At 36.3% G+C, this 16,942-nt stretch overlaps 3 protein-coding genes across 4 annotated transcripts; 2 read left to right on the top strand and 1 right to left on the bottom strand.

Moving 5' to 3' along the window:
• Positions 1-221: 221 nt before the first annotated feature.
• On the bottom strand, positions 222-1,781 carry LOC109863605 (transmembrane protein 242). The gene is made up of 3 exons (XM_020443917.1): positions 1,696-1,781; positions 994-1,365; positions 222-523 (listed from the first exon to the last, which is right to left on the bottom strand). The coding sequence occupies exons 1-3, from the start codon at positions 1,766-1,768 to the stop codon at positions 507-509; spliced, it is 462 nt and encodes a 153-aa protein (XP_020299506.1). The 5' UTR covers positions 1,769-1,781; the 3' UTR covers positions 222-506.
• Positions 1,782-2,100: 319 nt separating this feature from the next.
• On the top strand, positions 2,101-5,239 carry LOC109863604 (rap1 GTPase-GDP dissociation stimulator 1-B). Its single transcript, XM_020443916.1, has 10 exons — positions 2,101-2,191; positions 2,277-2,471; positions 2,592-2,822; positions 2,984-3,153; positions 3,229-3,454; positions 3,545-3,691; positions 3,761-4,156; positions 4,252-4,381; positions 4,444-4,715; positions 4,805-5,239. Exons 1-10 carry the CDS (start codon positions 2,185-2,187, stop codon positions 4,966-4,968), a joined length of 1,938 nt encoding a protein of 645 aa, XP_020299505.1. The 5' UTR covers positions 2,101-2,184; the 3' UTR covers positions 4,969-5,239.
• Positions 5,240-5,454: 215 nt separating this feature from the next.
• On the top strand, positions 5,455-13,538 carry LOC109863581 (protein transport protein Sec24A). Of its 2 annotated transcripts, none has more exons than XM_020443869.1 (15): positions 5,455-5,617; positions 6,224-6,383; positions 6,469-7,577; positions 7,840-7,992; positions 8,078-8,193; positions 8,301-8,403; positions 8,497-8,623; positions 8,768-8,877; positions 9,053-9,668; positions 9,816-10,145; positions 10,224-10,334; positions 10,470-10,642; positions 10,743-11,078; positions 11,198-11,301; positions 11,593-13,538. In XM_020443869.1, exons 2-15 carry the CDS (start codon positions 6,242-6,244, stop codon positions 11,705-11,707), a joined length of 3,645 nt encoding a protein of 1,214 aa, XP_020299458.1. In that variant the 5' UTR covers positions 5,455-5,617; positions 6,224-6,241; the 3' UTR covers positions 11,708-13,538. The 2 variants fall into 2 exon arrangements, with proteins under 2 accessions (XP_020299458.1, XP_020299457.1); XM_020443868.1 differs by having other exon boundaries at positions 8,494-8,623.
• Positions 13,539-16,942: the final 3,404 nt, after the last annotated feature.

Genomic DNA, 16,942 nt, shown 5'->3' with positions numbered 1-16,942 from the left:
TGTCAAGTCTCGCTGATTGCACTTGGTTGAATATACTCCGAAATTTTTTTTATCGAAAATTACAACATTATAAATTAATCTCGATTTTATTATGCCGTTCGATTAAATTTTTGTTGTTAAACTTTGTTCTAGAAAAAAAAACTTTTGTGCGTAGGGAAGGAACAGAAAAAGTATTCAAATAAATTTTCTTATACATATGTAGATAAACTATATATTTACAATATACAAATATATAACAGTCTTTCCACACATGAATATTTTCTTGTAAGAAACATGTGTAAATGTTGTGTCACATTCAATGCTTTAAATATCTAGCTTTTTTTTTACAGGAAGCATATACAAGTAAAAAGTGCACAACGTTACTGTATGCAAATTATACATCACATGTTCTACGACAGCTCGTATGACTGATCACATGACTCAAATAACATCAAAGGTCGTATAATAATTGATAAATCTATTAGCATAAGATAATATAAACGCGACAAATAATATTGCATACGTATTCACATCTTCTTTATTTCTGTAAGAATGAATCATCACTTATTTTACTTATTTCTAAATCATGATTTACTATGTATCTCAAAAGATAACGTCAATATGTTTATCTTTAAACTTTGTAGAACAGACCAAAAGTTTTTTACGCACAACTTTTGCGCGTAAAAAAAAGAAAAAAATTTTCAAATAAATTGTATAAATTTTATTTTATATATACAAATAAAATATACATATAAATATGTGAAATAACTTAATATAATTTAGATATAAATCTCTTTGATCAAGTGTTAGCTAACATTATAACTAATTTTTAATTAAATATTTTAATAAACAACTTTATCTTTTGAAATACTTAAAAAATCATGTATATATTTAGTAAACTTAAGTAGATTACTCTATTTTTAACATTTTGTAATAAAATATATAAATTTTAAAAGATTTATAAATAAGTGTGTCTAGAGGATTTATCTAATATTATTAAGGAAGACAAATTACCTGTGTTTCGTCCCCAATCTTCAGAAATATATGTCAGCAGATCTGTTAGGCCTTCGAACTCTGTTCTACTTTGAGGCGGATCGTTCTTGGGTATCTTTGGCAACAGAGAACCCATCTTGAATCTGAACTCTGTCATATTAGTGGCACCAGTAAGCCTCCAAATTCCATAGAAAATTACACCGCATCCCGTAACAGCGCATAAAGAACCCCAACCAAGGGCACGTATCGCCAACGAAGTTCCAGTTTCATGGAGTTTAATGCCAGATATTCCCTCCCCGAAATACTTTGGATCTTGTCTTCTGGCTATTGTCACTGCTCTAGCAAAGCCAGAGAGAGCAGAAATACCCGCGACAGTACTCAGAAATACTGCAGCTAAGAAACATTAATAATTGTGAAAAAGATTAATATTGTCAATAATGAGAACACAAAAGTATAAAAGTGGATTAGACACATTATGTATAAATATATATTTATTTATTCAAAATCAACTCGATCTCAGAATTGTTAACCGCGCTTTTTTACAAAAAATCTTACTTTAGCAAAAAATAAAGTTATCTTTATTGTTAGTAATATGCAAATGCAATGAACTGGTGTATGAACAGGTTATTATTGGAGAGCTACTAAAAAATCAAATCAAGTTAATATGCGTACAAATATATACTACTATATACATCACAATGTGATTCTGGAGTTCAATATTACCATAAATTCTCTCCTCTCGTTTTGTAGATTTTGCCGTGGATAATTCTGCGATATCCTTTGACTCTGCCATCATCTGCCATCGCCGTGCAAATTACTCGAACCAGAAGTAGCCGACGGTATCCGCCATTTTTAAATCTCCCGGCCGCAATTTGTTCGTTTTTCTTTCATCTAGGCTGCGCACTAGACTGCAATAGACTTTTGATCAGGACACAAACAAAAGTGAGCAAAAGCAGTCCTCGTCCTCGCGAGTCAGCTTGTTCTGGTTCCAGCTCCAGTTGATTTCGGCGCAGCGCTACTCTAGTGCAGATGGAAAAGGACAATCATACATTATCTTGAATCTGGAAAACAAACTTGCCGACCCGTACATCGTCCACACAACTCTCTACACACCAAAACTGATCAAAAAAATCACGTACAAGATTTTTCTTGATATTGTTTTATTGGGTTTAAAGAAAAGAGTTGTAAACAAAGAGTGACACGTGAGAAAGCATGGCAGGTACTCGATCGTTTTCTGTCACACTTCTATTTAGTCTCATTTTCTGCAATATATTTTACTTTCGTTTGTTTCTAACACACTATAGATATTGCTGTAGAGAATTCGTGCACAATTTGCGACACAGACAAATCGGAGAGTGATCTCGAGAAACTCTTGGACAATCTAAGATGTACAATGGGAAACGAGAAGTTACAAGATGTATGTTCTGATCACACTTCTAAGCTGCGGGACTGTATAATAAATTTGCAAAACATAGCAAACTGTAACAAATCTATAGAAGGTATAGTAGAAAAACAATAAACAGGTTGTTGTAAAAAAAAAAAATTGAGTCATTACAAATTTAATTTTACAGTACACACAATTTCCAACAGTTGTGTTCAGTGGTAACATATGATTTTAGCTAACACCAATTTAGAGGAAGTCTTTCTGATCCTGTTGCTTGCACACAAGTCTAAAAGGATTGTATCGAAGACAGCAAATGTCATAGCTGAGATCTCAAAGACTGACAGAGGAAGAGAGAAGTGTACTAGTAAGGAAGTGGTACGAGCGTTGACAAATCTTTTGAAAGAAGAAAATGTAGACGTACTTGCACAAGCTTGCAGAGCTTTAGGAAACATTTGCTACGAGAATGGTTGTTATATCTAAATTTATTCTCCATTTTTCTATAAAATAAGTTATTAAGGTTTTTCTTACATATATTTATACAGATAACATCTTTGTCTATGTAGTAAATATTTACAAGAATAAATGCTGCATTACTATGGAAAATATCACTTGTATACTTTTTTGTAGTAAGTGGTAACAAGCTGATAGCAGATCAAGGTGGTGCGGAAATAATCTTAACCGTTCTGGAAAAAAGTGTTGCGTTGAAAGATACTGAGGGTGCTAGTTTTTTGCGGGAGGTGGCTACTGGATTATTGTTAAATTTTTTAGTGTTCTACAAAGAAATTCACACAAACCAGGTAATAAACAAAGTTTCTAAAAGCCTGATATATATAGCGATAATTTAATCTTTGTATATGTTTTTTGCTCTACAGTCATTGCTTCACAAAATAATTACGGTTGTTACCAACGTCTTGGAAGCAGGTGCATCCAGCAATGAAGCAGTAATGCACGCGTTACGCATTATTGAAATTATAAATGACTTTATTGTTTTCGATGAAAAATTACAAAAACTGTTGTTTAATATACTGGCCAGTAACGCTTCCTTTGAATGTTGGGAAATATGCTTAGAGATCATGCATGATCGAGTAATAAAAGATGGCAAGTCAATATTGAATTAGATTATTAACATTATCATTTAAATTATAATATGCAAATTCTAGTAATATAATTATATTGTGTTTTTCTCAGAAAAAGTAAGATTATCACTAATCAAAACAGGAGCGTGCGAATTGATTTGCAAATTTGTGGAAAAATATGGTCCATACTGTAACGACGAAGATAAGCGATCCGTCTTGCAGTTCGCTTGCAATATGATTCTTGAATACTGCAGTAGAGGTGAGTGCGAGAAAAAACTCATAAAATTCAAAAACTCAGCTCTAACAAACGTGCTATTTTTTTATTTAGATGACAGTATAAAATTACTTTACGACGACGACAAAGGCATTGTCTACCACAAATTAGTGGAATGGCTGGAAAACGCTGAACTACTCGTTCAGTATACTGCTGTGATAGCTGTAAACAACTTCGCATGTAACGACGAACATTGCAAGCGCATGGTCGAGCAGAATCTTCATCAGAAAGTGTTGCGTGTTCTCAAGAAATGTAACTATGCGTCTGACAGCGTTAAACTTCAGTGCGGCTTGCTCGGTATTCTACACCGTCTTGCCATACACGCGGAAAATAAACCGATACTACTCGCCGATGGTCTGTTCGAAATACTTTATACGATGTTAGACAATCCTAATTTACTTGTCATTCCTTATTTGTTGGGCACGTTTAGAATAGCCATAGGTGGCCAAAGTAAGTGTCTTAGAACTCCTCTCAAAAATCAAGCAACATTATATATAATACAAATCTATAAGAATGACATAATGATCTCAGTTACTTTGCTTTAGGAGAATCAGCAATCTCTTTGGCACAAAAAGAAGGATTCATTGAACAACTTGTTAAGTGGTGCGACGTTGACTGTCCCAGAACTGAGGCTGAAGCGAGTCGATTAATAGCCTGGCTGATAAACAATAGCAGGTTTGTTTTCAGAGCTTTATGAATAATTCTTTAACTTTATATACGTAAGGTTTTGGCTTTAGAGACAAGCAAATCGTCTTGTTGGTTATAAGAAACGGCGCGATGAAGCCTTTGGTAGATATGCTTCTGGCTCAGCATCCACTTATGCAAAACGAAGCGCTCGTAAGTCTAAAGATAATAACGAAAGTTTGTCTGGCGGAATCTGAAGTCGCGCTGATTAATAACGATTTTGGGAGTAAGATGCGCTCGTTTCTCGAAAAATCCGCCAAGAGTCTCGACGCGCACATCGTGCTGAATGCTCTGTCTGTATTGCAGTGTGTCGCATCGGGATCAGGTATTTTGAAAAGTACCAGCAAATATATGAATATACAATAGGATTGTTCGATATTTGGAATCACGCAATAATTCTTCTCATTATTTAAGACCGACTGAAAGAACATTTAAATCAGCGGGAGTTACTTGAAGCGTGTAAAGCTGTTTGCCCGAACGAAAACGAAGATTGTGCTGAGGACCTAAAATCGCAACTCGCTAATTTAATGACGATGCTTGGAAGGAGAAATGTCGATTGTGAAACAATAAAGGAGTGAGAGGTCACGCATCTTCCATCGCGTTCTCATTTTTACCGTTGTCTTTTGCATCATTCCAAAGAGCTGTGCAAATTTCTCTAATGACTGCGTTTGAGAGAGAGAGAGAGAGAGAGAAAAAGTATATATTCTATAACATGCGCCTTATAAAAAAATTCATCTTCTTACGTGTTGAGATTTTTATTTCGTTCTTACTTTTATACTTAATACCTTTTATGTAGCGTAATTCAGTGTAATTTTATATACATTTTGCATGTAAAGCATATAATATGGAAAAAAAAAAAAATAAATATATTTGTGTATTTAAAAACCAATTTGTGTATATTTTTTATTTATCTAATAAGCGTGCGTATAAAATTTACGTGTGTAGTATATATAGTAAATATAATACGTATAATAGAGCATTCGAAATGGAGGCGGTATCAACCTTTTGCAATGCCGTCTGGTACTGTCACGTGCCGTTGTCTATGTCACGGCGCGGCGGTCGCGGGAGCTGCCACGTAATGTTGTGTGTGCTGTTCGCTCTTTCGCTATTTGCTGCTATTGTCCTGCCGTACCACAAGACCGCACGGATAATAAGTGGCAATTCGGGCAATGCACGAATCTGAGTCTATTTATTCCTAATTTCGGATGACTCGCGTCACTAATAAAGGCAAGTAGGACGGTCCAGACATCTACAGGCCCGTCCTTCGCACTTTAACCTCTCCAGCACGCTGACAATGCGCTTTGCCATGCCTCACACGTTATTAACATTTCTCTGATCTATATTTTCTTCTCGCCAATTATTAAGATGCAATTAAAGATTTAGTTGTTGCTGAACAAGCCAATTTTCTCGTCCCAAAGTTTCGCTATTTCTTGCAGTGTTAGTGTATGTATGTGTGTGTAAGATTTCTTATTAGAGAAAGATAGATTGACAGAGAGAAAGAAGGATGAGAAGAAAGAGGGGAAAAGAGAGAGCTTGAGCAAGTTGCTATGTATCTGGAAACTATGTATTTTGACATATTGTAAGATTTTTGTTGCTGTGGGGTAGTACTGTATTATGTATGCTTTTTAATATATCACATATGAGAAAAATTAAAATAATAGTCAATTATAAGACTTGTACTGTTAGTATAATACACTTTATATTAGATTTATTGAGGACAATAATCTTCATCAGACAAGATAGTGTTTGTATAATAGATAGCATTTTGTGTGTATGTGTGTGTATTATATATAGAAGGTAGCGTTATGTTCTAAATAATACACTTTATTGCAGTGATTTGAAAGCAACAAAATGTCTCAACCAAGCAGCTATCAGTATCCATTGTATACAGAACCCAACAATTCCTTAAAAAATAATCCATCACCAATAGTAAATGGTCAAAATTCTGTACCTCAGCAAAATGGCATGCAATCTCCTCAGTTCAATTTAGCTGGTGAGTTTCTTATACAAGCATGAGATGAGTGTCACTTGGAAAATTTGTTGAAGTTTCAAATTAGCTGTAACATATATATTTTCAGGTACACCATCATCGCAATCATCACGCGATCCGTCCAGGGAGACTTCTAGAGATCCGTCACCAACTCAATATCTTCACAATCAATATCGACCTCAGTTGTCTCGGCCACCGATGCCACCGATAAGTGGGCCTCAAAGTGTGTTGCCTCCACCATCTAGAACATCACAACTATACAGTTCTGTAAATCCTAGTGGTCATAGTCAGTATATTCCCAGTGCTCAACAGAGCAATATCCCTCTTCAAAGTACACCGTCAACTGAGTTCACATCTCAGCTCAGCCAAGAAATTCAGCACAGATCCATGATTTCTACGAGTCAGATATCTCCACTGGTTAAGAAACCGGAATCTTCATCATCCTCGACGTCCTCGGATCCTGTTAAATCAGAGCACGTTCAAGCGAATCAAAATTCTCAATGGGCGCTTAATCCTCCGCCTTCTAACATTCCACAGAGCACTGTGAGCGGAATATCCAGTAGCATCGATAAGACTAGTCAAGTCTCCGTAGCTCAAACTGTGGCGAGTCAAACACTTTTCACTAGAGTAAGCAAGACTTCGGCACACGATCAAAGTCATTCTATTCCTCCTTCACACACGTCCAATATACCTTCTTCGAACATCGCTCCGAATCAAAACAGCCACGTACAACAAAATCTAGCGACCTTCAGCGAACAATCCACGAGAACTCAGAATGTTCTAACGCAATCGGCAATTGGTTCTTCCGAAAACAGTTCTCAATTTAAGTACGGAGATTCACAGAATGTATTCAGTACGTCGTCAATGACAAGCCTTGGTGCGCAAAATGTATTCAGTACGGCATCAATAGCGAACCCCAGTGCGCAGAACTTGTTCTCCACGTCGCAAGCTCACAATATAGGTTTACGAAATCCTCAGGATTATTCCTCGCTTTCTCAGCCTCAACAAAATTTACTTACTGGCTACGCGGGACAGAATGTACATCAAAATCTGCCTGGTCAGAGAAATTATCCGCAACAGGATACTGTTGCACTATCAGGACCTCCAAGAACTATTGCGCCGCCTTCGACAGCAAATCAGATGCATAGCGTGAAACCACCGCTATCGGGAATGCCGCCTCCCTCGGGACATCAGATGGTAATGAAATCAGAAAATAACGTTGACGGTTTTAAAAGCGGGACAATTGATATAAATATCCAAAACGAGGCATAGATGACAGTATCAGACAGACGAGTTTTCACACAACATTACGTGCGATAATGAGCGTTTTACATTTGTTCTTTTGAAAATTGAACTTTGTCAACACCAATGTTATGGTACCTTTGCTATCTATGCGTTGTTTTGAATACTTATCAATAATAAATTTAATAAATTTCAATATTCTTATTTGTGGTTTTAGTATGATGCTCGTTCTCAGTATCTCAGTCCAAATGTACCGTTAGACTCGAATCTAAATAGAAGATATCCCAGTACGTATCCTGATCAATTTAACCAAGTAAATCATCAGATGAGCAATATGAATATCGCCCAAGGTGGCTTTAACAAATTATGGGTATTTATTTATTACTGAAGCAGTACAATCATGTACGTAATTGAGTGTAAAAATGCATTGTTTCACTGTGTCGATAACATTGCAGGGAGTGGAATCAATAGATCTTTTACAATGCAGAAATGTACTGCCACCTGAAAAAGTCGAGCCACCAAAGATCAACTTGCATCAAGAATTCCTGAATAGCATTAATTGTAGTCCTGAGTAAGTCTATTTAAGAATTAGTATATTTATAACAAAAAAAAAATATTTTATTACTAAAAATATTTTCCGTACGTGAATATTTCTCTTACTGAAATGTATGATTGCAGTATATTCAGGTGTACACTGACGAAGGTTCCAGAATCGAATGCGCTTTTACAGAAGTCACGATTGCCATTCGGCGTGTTGATACATCCCTTTAAAGATCTAATTGTATGTAAATGTTACTATTTGTAATTTTTTTTTAGAGAGATTTTTTTGTACAATTAAATATATACTGAAACTTTCGTTAATTCGTTACAGCAGCACTTGGCGGTAATTCAGTGTAATACTATCGTGCGTTGTCGAGTTTGTAGAACATACATCAACCCGTTTGTAGACATTATTGATTTGAGAAGATGGAAATGCAATCTTTGCTCTAGGCTCAATGAACGTAATAAACTTATTCCAATTTTATCTGTTTTTTTTTTTTTTTTTTTATTTGTACTCGATGTTTTTTTTTTGGTGTTTGTATTGCGTGTATTTATATATTACAAATTAATTACGTGTATTTACGTGTAATTACGTGTTACCACAGTTCCTGAAGAGTTTTTATTCGATCCTGTGACAAAATCGTATGGCGATCCATTACGACGGCCAGAGGTCAGAACTGGTACAATAGAGTTTATTGCACCAAGCGAATACATGGTTAGTGATTATTTTTTTAATGTTATATATTCACACACACATATAAAAGTAAATTCAGATAGTACTTGTAAATAAAATGACAATGTTTACGTATTTAATTATAAAATCTATTTTTCTGATTGCGAGAGAAAGAAAAAGCTTCATCACTTGACATCGACTGTATTATGAATTTCAGGTCCGTCCGCCTCAACCTGCTGTTTACCTCTTCGTGATGGATGTTTCTCGTCTTGCGGTGGAGAGTGGCTATTTGCAAATTGTCTGCAACACGATCACCGACGAACTGTCGCGTCTGCCAGGCGATAGTCGCACGCAAGTCGGCTTTCTTGCTGTTGACTCCGCTCTGCACTTCTTCAGTATGCCCGATAACGTTTCGCAGCCGCACGAAATGATCATGCTGGACATCGATGACGTATTTTTACCGTGTCCAGAGAATCTGATTGTCAATCTGAGAGAACGTGAAGAACTCTTGCGCGATCTTCTCGCTCAGCTGCCCAGCAAGTTCTGCGGCACTCACGACACTAACAGCGCTCTCGGGGCCGGCCTTCAAGCCGCGTTCAAGCTACTCTCCCCCACTGGAGGTCGCGTTACCGTGTTTCAGACGTGTCTGCCTAATCTCGGCCCAGGTGCCTTGCACCCGCGCGAAGACCCCAACACCAGAACAAACAAGGATGTGCCACATCTCAATCCCGCAACGGACTTCTATAAGAGGTTCGCTCTGGATTGCAGCGGACAGCAGATCGCGATCGATTTGTTCTTGTTAAACAGTCAGTACAGCGATCTAGCGACTTTGTGTAAGTAATAAGATTTTCCGCGATATTAATATGTAATCCAAGAAACAAAGATAAATTTTCTCATTGAACAAATTTCTTTCGTTATACAAATTAATAATATGAATCGGTAAATGTGATTTTTTTTTTTTTTACACCTGTTTACCGCAGCATGTATGTCAAAATTCACGGGCGGTTGCATTCATCATCTGCCCCTGTTTCGAGCGTCGAAGTTGCAAAGCGCCGAGACGCTGGAGAGAGTGCTCCGCCGTTACTTGACTAGGAAGATCGGTTTCGAAGCAGTGATGCGGCTTCGTTGCACCCGCGGTCTCAACATCCACGCGTTCCATGGCAGCTTTTTCGTTCGCTCGACCGATCTTCTTGTCTTGCCGAACATCAATCCGGACGCCGGCTTTGGCATGCAAATCTCCATCGACGAGAATCTGTCTGATTTGCAGTACGTGTGCTTCCAAGCATCTCTTCTTTATACCTCGAGCAAAGGTAATTACATACATTTTGTTTAGTATTTTACCGTGAACATTTACATCGCATTTCTTACATCGCAATTTATACTAAAAGGTGAACGAAGAATTAGAGTACATACTTTGTGTCTGCCGGTTGTGGCAAACTTATCGGACGTCATGCACTCCGCGGATCAGCAATGCATAATAGGCTTGTTGTCAAAAATGGGTAAGTCGGTTTTTTAGTTTGCTGTGAATTTGTATGTAAACTTTACTGATAACATATTTATTGTTGTCTAAGTTAGAGTTTTTTTTAATTGTCAAAACAACACGTAAATAATATTTGTTAATTGTGTTTTTTTAGCTGTCGATCGATCACTTCAGTCGTCTTTGTCGGACGCGAGAGACGCATTAACCAATGTCGCTATCGACGTCTTGTCCGCATACAAGGTGTTACAATCTTCCAGCACTGGAGGACTTCTTGCTCCAGGAAGTTTAAAGTTGTTACCGCTATATATCATTGCGCTGTTAAAAACCGTACGTAATCAATATTCCATATGTTATAGATATTTCACATTGAGATACATTTGTTTCTCTTCAGCGAAAATAATAGAATATTTTTACTGCAAATTTATAGATAGCTTTCAGGTCCGGCACAAACACGCGCTTGGACGATCGTGTGTTCTTTATGTTCCAATTGAAAACATTACCGTTAGCGCAGTTGATGCAGATGATTTATCCGGATTTATACGCCGTGCATGCGCTTGACGATCGCAACTCAAAGGACATCGACGGCAAGGTTTGTCCGCAGCCACCGCGGATTCATCTATCCGCGGAGAAACTCGACTTCCGAGGTGTGTTTCTGATGGACGCCGGCGATAGGATCTTCATTTACGTCGGGAAGAACGTCAATCCGCTTTACTGTTCTAAATTATTCGGAGTTCCGGGATTTGCAGCTATCCCGGAAGAAATGGTAAATGCATTGACATTTTTGTCGGGCGTTTTGCGCGTGTCCGAAAGATGAAAATTATATAATTTGCAATTTATCTTTCTGGAGAATATAAGAGTAATTCAATTGCATTTATGGTACAGTACGAGTTGCCACAGTTGGACACAGCGGAAAATGAACAGTTGCGAAATTTCGTATTCAGTTTGCAAGAAGAAAAGCCGCACTACGCGCCTATACAAATTATCAGGTAAAAGAAAACGTTTTACAATTAAAAAAATATATTGAGTACTTGTAGAAGTAATATACACATTTTTATTGATATTCATATAATAATCCCCTTTATCTTTTTAGAATTTTTACAAGTTTTTAGAATATTATATTAATTATGTACAATTATATGTATAATTCTCAACAATAAGAATATAATTTGCATTAATATTTAATGTATATTTGATTCAAATTAAGATTTCATTTTAAGTATACTTTTGGCTAACGTGACATATATTATGTTCTATAATGCTGTAAATGATGTTTTTAGGGATGATAGCCACTTTAAAACATTGTTCGTCGAACGATTGATAGAAGACCGATTTGAATCATCTCTTAGTTATTACGAGTTCTTGCAGCATCTTAAGACACAAGTAAAGGAGTGACCGACGTAAGGAATTATTTAAAAAGTAAAACAACTAGGTGGTGCCGAAAGTGTTATAATTATTAGGATTTGTAAATCATGGAGTCATCGCAACAAGAACTAAGGAATCGCGTGATCACGAGTCCGTCACGGTGCATCGATTGGTGGTGGGTCATATGAACAAACATGTCGCGCGATTCAAATTTCTACTTATGCCATCTACTTATGTTAACAGTGATAGCCTTATTGAAAGACACTGACGCATTTAATTATAGATTGTAATTATTGTTATTATCATTAGCAATATTATGATCCTCTATCGACGATAACTGCAATGTACTAATATAAATGTATTTTATTGCGCGTATCCATTTTAAGTATCGGTTTGTCACGTCAGAAGCGAGAAACGACGTAACGTAGTACGTAGTAACTATTGCTACCTACAGAGCTTAAAATTCTACTTTTTCGACAAACAATATTGTTACAATTCTGAAACCTGCAAAATATATCAAGAACTTTGTCACATCTGACGATGTGATTTTCACGATTTAAACAATGGCCAAAGTAGCTATACTTGTTTTTTCTCAACTGTTACTGGCGATTGAGAAAACAGTTAAGCTGTCACATTCAATTTTTCGATTTTCGCAATGCATCTTCGCTTGAATTAAGTTTGCGGCATATATACAGGCAAGAGCGTTTATGCATTTACATATAAAATTGTACAAATAATGCCTCAATAATATCTTAAGTGAAAAGCACAACTTTATGTGTAAAAGCATTAACATCCCGTTCTGTACTTCGCATAATATTAAGTTTTTACTGGTGTATAGGGTGTCATCTTCGTACACCCACTAAGCCATCACAATACCAGATATTAACTTTTTATGAAAAACTAAAAGATGAGAGAAGAACTCGCGAAAATCGTACGTTATTTCTTGCCTTTGACGTCACAAACTAATGCGACTGCACGACAGCTGGTCTCTATTCTTCTCTGAAGAATTTCTTCGTTTCAGCTCGTCTAAGTGAATAATATCGGATTTTTTACGATTTTGAGGTATAACTATTATAATCCGCGAAATTCTTGTTTATTTAGCAAGGAAGTCTTTTTTTAAAGAACAATAATTGGTATTAAAATAATTAACGTGTTTTTTCTTAGATGATACACGTTCACATAAATAATTTGAGATTTCGTTTGTCTCATATATTCTACATATTTTCTGAATCTTCGTATTATTCGATCGATACGGATTGTTGTATATCGTTATTACGATCGCAGTTTACTGTACAAGTGTTCTTATCTCATCTCTGAAATCGTAAAAAAATATTATTTACGAATATAATTGTACGTATAAAAGGAATGGAATATTAACGGAATTGAGTGCAAGTTCACATTTTCGGTATAACAATGATAAAATTTGTAGAACGCGCGTTGCGAAAATGTTTTATGGTGATGAACAATGTACTTCGCATTTTAATCACCAAACAACAAAAATTTATATAATAAGTAGAAACACAACACACATAAAAACTCCGTGAACAAGTTACATAATATTAATCACTATATATGTCATTCGCGTTAGACAGTGACATGTTGTTAATCTACCTACGTTGTAAAATTAGATTTTGCAGCGAATAAAGTAGAAAATGATAATTATGAAACACACACTCGAACTGAACTCGTTGCAATCGAAGAATTATTGCAAGTGAACTAATTAAGTAATTAATTGTAAAAAGATAGGCAAAATGAATTTCACATGAGTGTAAGATAACAATTGATCGTTGGGGTGATTGAGCTCTCGTCTTATAAAAGACTTTATAAGCAAATAAAGTTATAGAGAACAGTATAGACACAACTGTGGCGAGTGTTACAATAAATAATAAATAAATACTGTAAAAAAAAGAAATAACAAAAACGTAATTTTGTGCTCGTTCAACTTTGTCGATGCTGCCAAACGAGGTTTTTCTGGGATTGTTCTTTTTTCACCGTTTTATTATAATGCCGGAAGTAATAATAGATTAAAAAATGTAAAAAAAAAGGTAAAAAAATGACAGTTTGATCTATTATTTATTTATCGATTGTCATACATATATATATATATATATATATATACACATATATATATATATAATGATATTGGTTACTATTATATAATATATTATGTACATATACATAGATAGTTATATTATACGTATAGTATATTATACAAAAAAAAATACACAATATATTGTATATATCTTCTTTTAACATCCTTTACTAATCCTCGTCTCAAACCGTGCGCCGCGTTTCTATTTCGTATATTACAGAGAATCGTTTCGTCAGTTGCTTCTTTTTTCAGCCGTCATAAAAGCGTTGTCTGATCTTTTCTAATGTTGTCTAATGAATTGTGTCACGATCTTGTACACACAATATGCGTAAGTGTACAAGTATATATTTGCGTATTTATTTATTTATGTGCGTATATCGTCATTCCCTACGTATAATTACATAAGTGTCACATACGGGATTTTCAGTTTATTGCATAGTGACACTGAGAAAGTCATGGTCTTTATGGTCACCAAATATTAAACAAAAATATTTATAAGTAAAAATTTAAAACCAAAAGATCCCTTAACTAAGGAACTTATATGAAGCTTTAAATTTTTAAACTGCTCTCCTCTAAAATTTGCGTTTTGGAGTTACAGGATTATACGTAGGGATTGACGATGTATGCAAGTGCGTATTGAATTCACGAAAATTTCTACAATGCAGATAATAACAAATGAATCGATTTTCGAATAATATCGATGTATTGTATTGGGTGAATGCAAAGGTTTTGATGGGTTTGTCAAAAATGTCATGATCTAACGCAGTTTTATGGCAACATTTATAAATATGTAAATATCCGGACTTAGAAGTAGAAAAATTAATGCGGTCAGCTTGTGCGAAAAACCGATTTGTACTCTCGGAAAAATATGCTATATACTGAGATTAGTGTGATATTTTAAGAGTTGAGTCTTCGACGAAATGATCAATTTTAATAAGTGTTGTCACAAATTGGACAATTTGAAGACAGCAATTAAAGAAAACCACCCAGTTTCGGTTGAACGGAAAACTTTTATTTTCCATCAAGACAACAGTCCAGGTTCTACACTTTGTTGCAATGCAAGCTCAAGAAACTAAATAGTGAGATCTCTCATTACATCTGCCGTGCTCTACTAATATCGCTTCATCAAAATATTATTTGTTTTGATTGTTACAAAACAGTGAAAAATTCGCTTCTTTTCACGGATCTACAAAAGCACGTTTCTTCATTCGACAAAAAACTGGTCATTTTTTATAGTAAAAGCGTACAAATGTGTGCTATCAAAAGATAATAGAAAACAATAGGAATTAGTTGGTTGAATGAATAAATCGTTTTTAATAAAAGTGTTTGGTCCACTTTTCACAAAATCCATTAAAACTTTTGCACTTATCCAATAATATTACTCCCCTACTCTTGTCCACGCCGACGTTCGGCGTCGGCGTCGGCGCTCCGCGTTCGGCGCTTTAGTGGAGGCGTCGGCCGTTTGACTCCGCGTTATCAGTAGTGGTGCCGTCGTCCGCGCGTGAGCAGGAGAAGGCCTTTCGCCACAATAGCTGCTCGACGACCTGGTAAGCCTAATGTGTGTTTTGACTGGATCTCTTCTTACCTCTTTAAAAGTTCCGTATTGGCCGGGACTGACGATGCGGGACTCGCACCGCGCGATTTTTCCATCACTTTTCCCGTAACATCTCTCCGGGGGTAGCGGCGGCGGCGACGGCGACCACTTCGATGGTGGTCGATCGTGGTCTGATAAAACATAGAGAGAGAGGAGGGGGGGAATAGAATTTCCAGCGAGATTCAAATAGAACATTGGGAGGAGGGATATAAAGAGAAACAAGACAGAAGAATCGGTTTCTGGAAAAGGAGTATGACACGACATCTTATGTTTGATAATTTTGTATTTCGAGAATGCACACGATCTTGATTGAAACTGTTTTCTTCTAATAAGCGTGACCGAAAATTTATATCGAAACGTGCGAGCGATTCTTGGTCACGATCGCGTAACGGATACAAATAATGTGGAGCGATTGATAAGTATCCAAAACGACGCATAAATAGCGACAGTAAGATCATCTTGCTGACTTTCAGAATGGGCGGAACTTCTAAAGCCCGTGAGTCACAAAAAAAAAAAACAAAACAAAAGAAGACTCATATTACTGTTGTCGTTGAAAAGTTTAGTACTCTGTAGAAGAGTAGAGGAACAAACGTCAAACGCTGGCTCATTATCGGACGTAGTGATTGTGCGATAACTCGTCAAAATAGTGCTCTTTGCGGCATCAATAACTTTATTGTTGCTCAAAAATTTCTTTCCACCAAATCATTTTTTCTGATTCAGATCATGCTTCGAACATTATGTGCAATAATGAGTCAACATTTGACATTGTTTTTTTGAAGAATGTCAACGACAACAGCAATTTACTATTGTCGTTATCTATGCTTCCTTTTGAATACTTATCAATCGTCCCTTCGTAATTTGGCAAAAGATGGAGGAGCGCGATAGCAACCGTGTATATGCAAATAGCAGATAAAGCGAGTAATTGAGAATCACCGAAAAATTTGCGCTATCTTAACCGTATTGTCATGTTCTTTTCGTACAATTTCTGAAAACGTGCATTCTCCGCAGCAAACAATTGATATGTTGAAAACGCGCTAAAATTAGATATCTTTTAAAAACCTCGTTGCAAATCGGTGACATTTGCTAAGGAAATTCTATACCACGGTTCAAGTGTCAAGAGTAAACAAATGCACGTTTAAGAGACATACGTTTGACGATTGGCGGAAGATAAACTGGCCGGACTCTACCTATGTTTAGCAATTCTCTAGAAGAGAGACGGTAATTTCTTTATTTTTAACTTCTTATATCGTCGCCCTTCGTGTCAACAGATTCTCCTCGTCTCCGCTTTTTCTCTCAATAACGATCAGCGATTCTCTTCTTTGTTGGTGTTAGTGCCAACACAAAAAATGTCGCAGAAGTTTTAACCAAAATCTCTCTTCGATAATTTCGGATCCGACATTCTCAAACACGAGCTCTTCTGTTTCATCACTGATTCATACGGTTGATCTTCATCGCAAGGATAATTGTAGCCGACACTTGGCGGGCGCAAAGCTTGTTTGCTGTGTCCGACGTATAGCTCGAGTGTGTGCGCGGAATAGCAAACATTTGCACATGTATACGTACGCCCGTTCTCCACCTT

This window comes from Pseudomyrmex gracilis, unplaced genomic scaffold, assembly GCF_002006095.1.
Source record: "Pseudomyrmex gracilis isolate BER0280 unplaced genomic scaffold, ASM200609v1 scaffold_11, whole genome shotgun sequence".
Lineage (NCBI taxonomy): Eukaryota > Metazoa > Arthropoda > Insecta > Hymenoptera > Formicidae > Pseudomyrmex > Pseudomyrmex gracilis.
The sequence above is the reverse complement of the archived record's forward strand: the minus strand, read 5'-3'. Positions and strand labels throughout refer to the sequence as shown.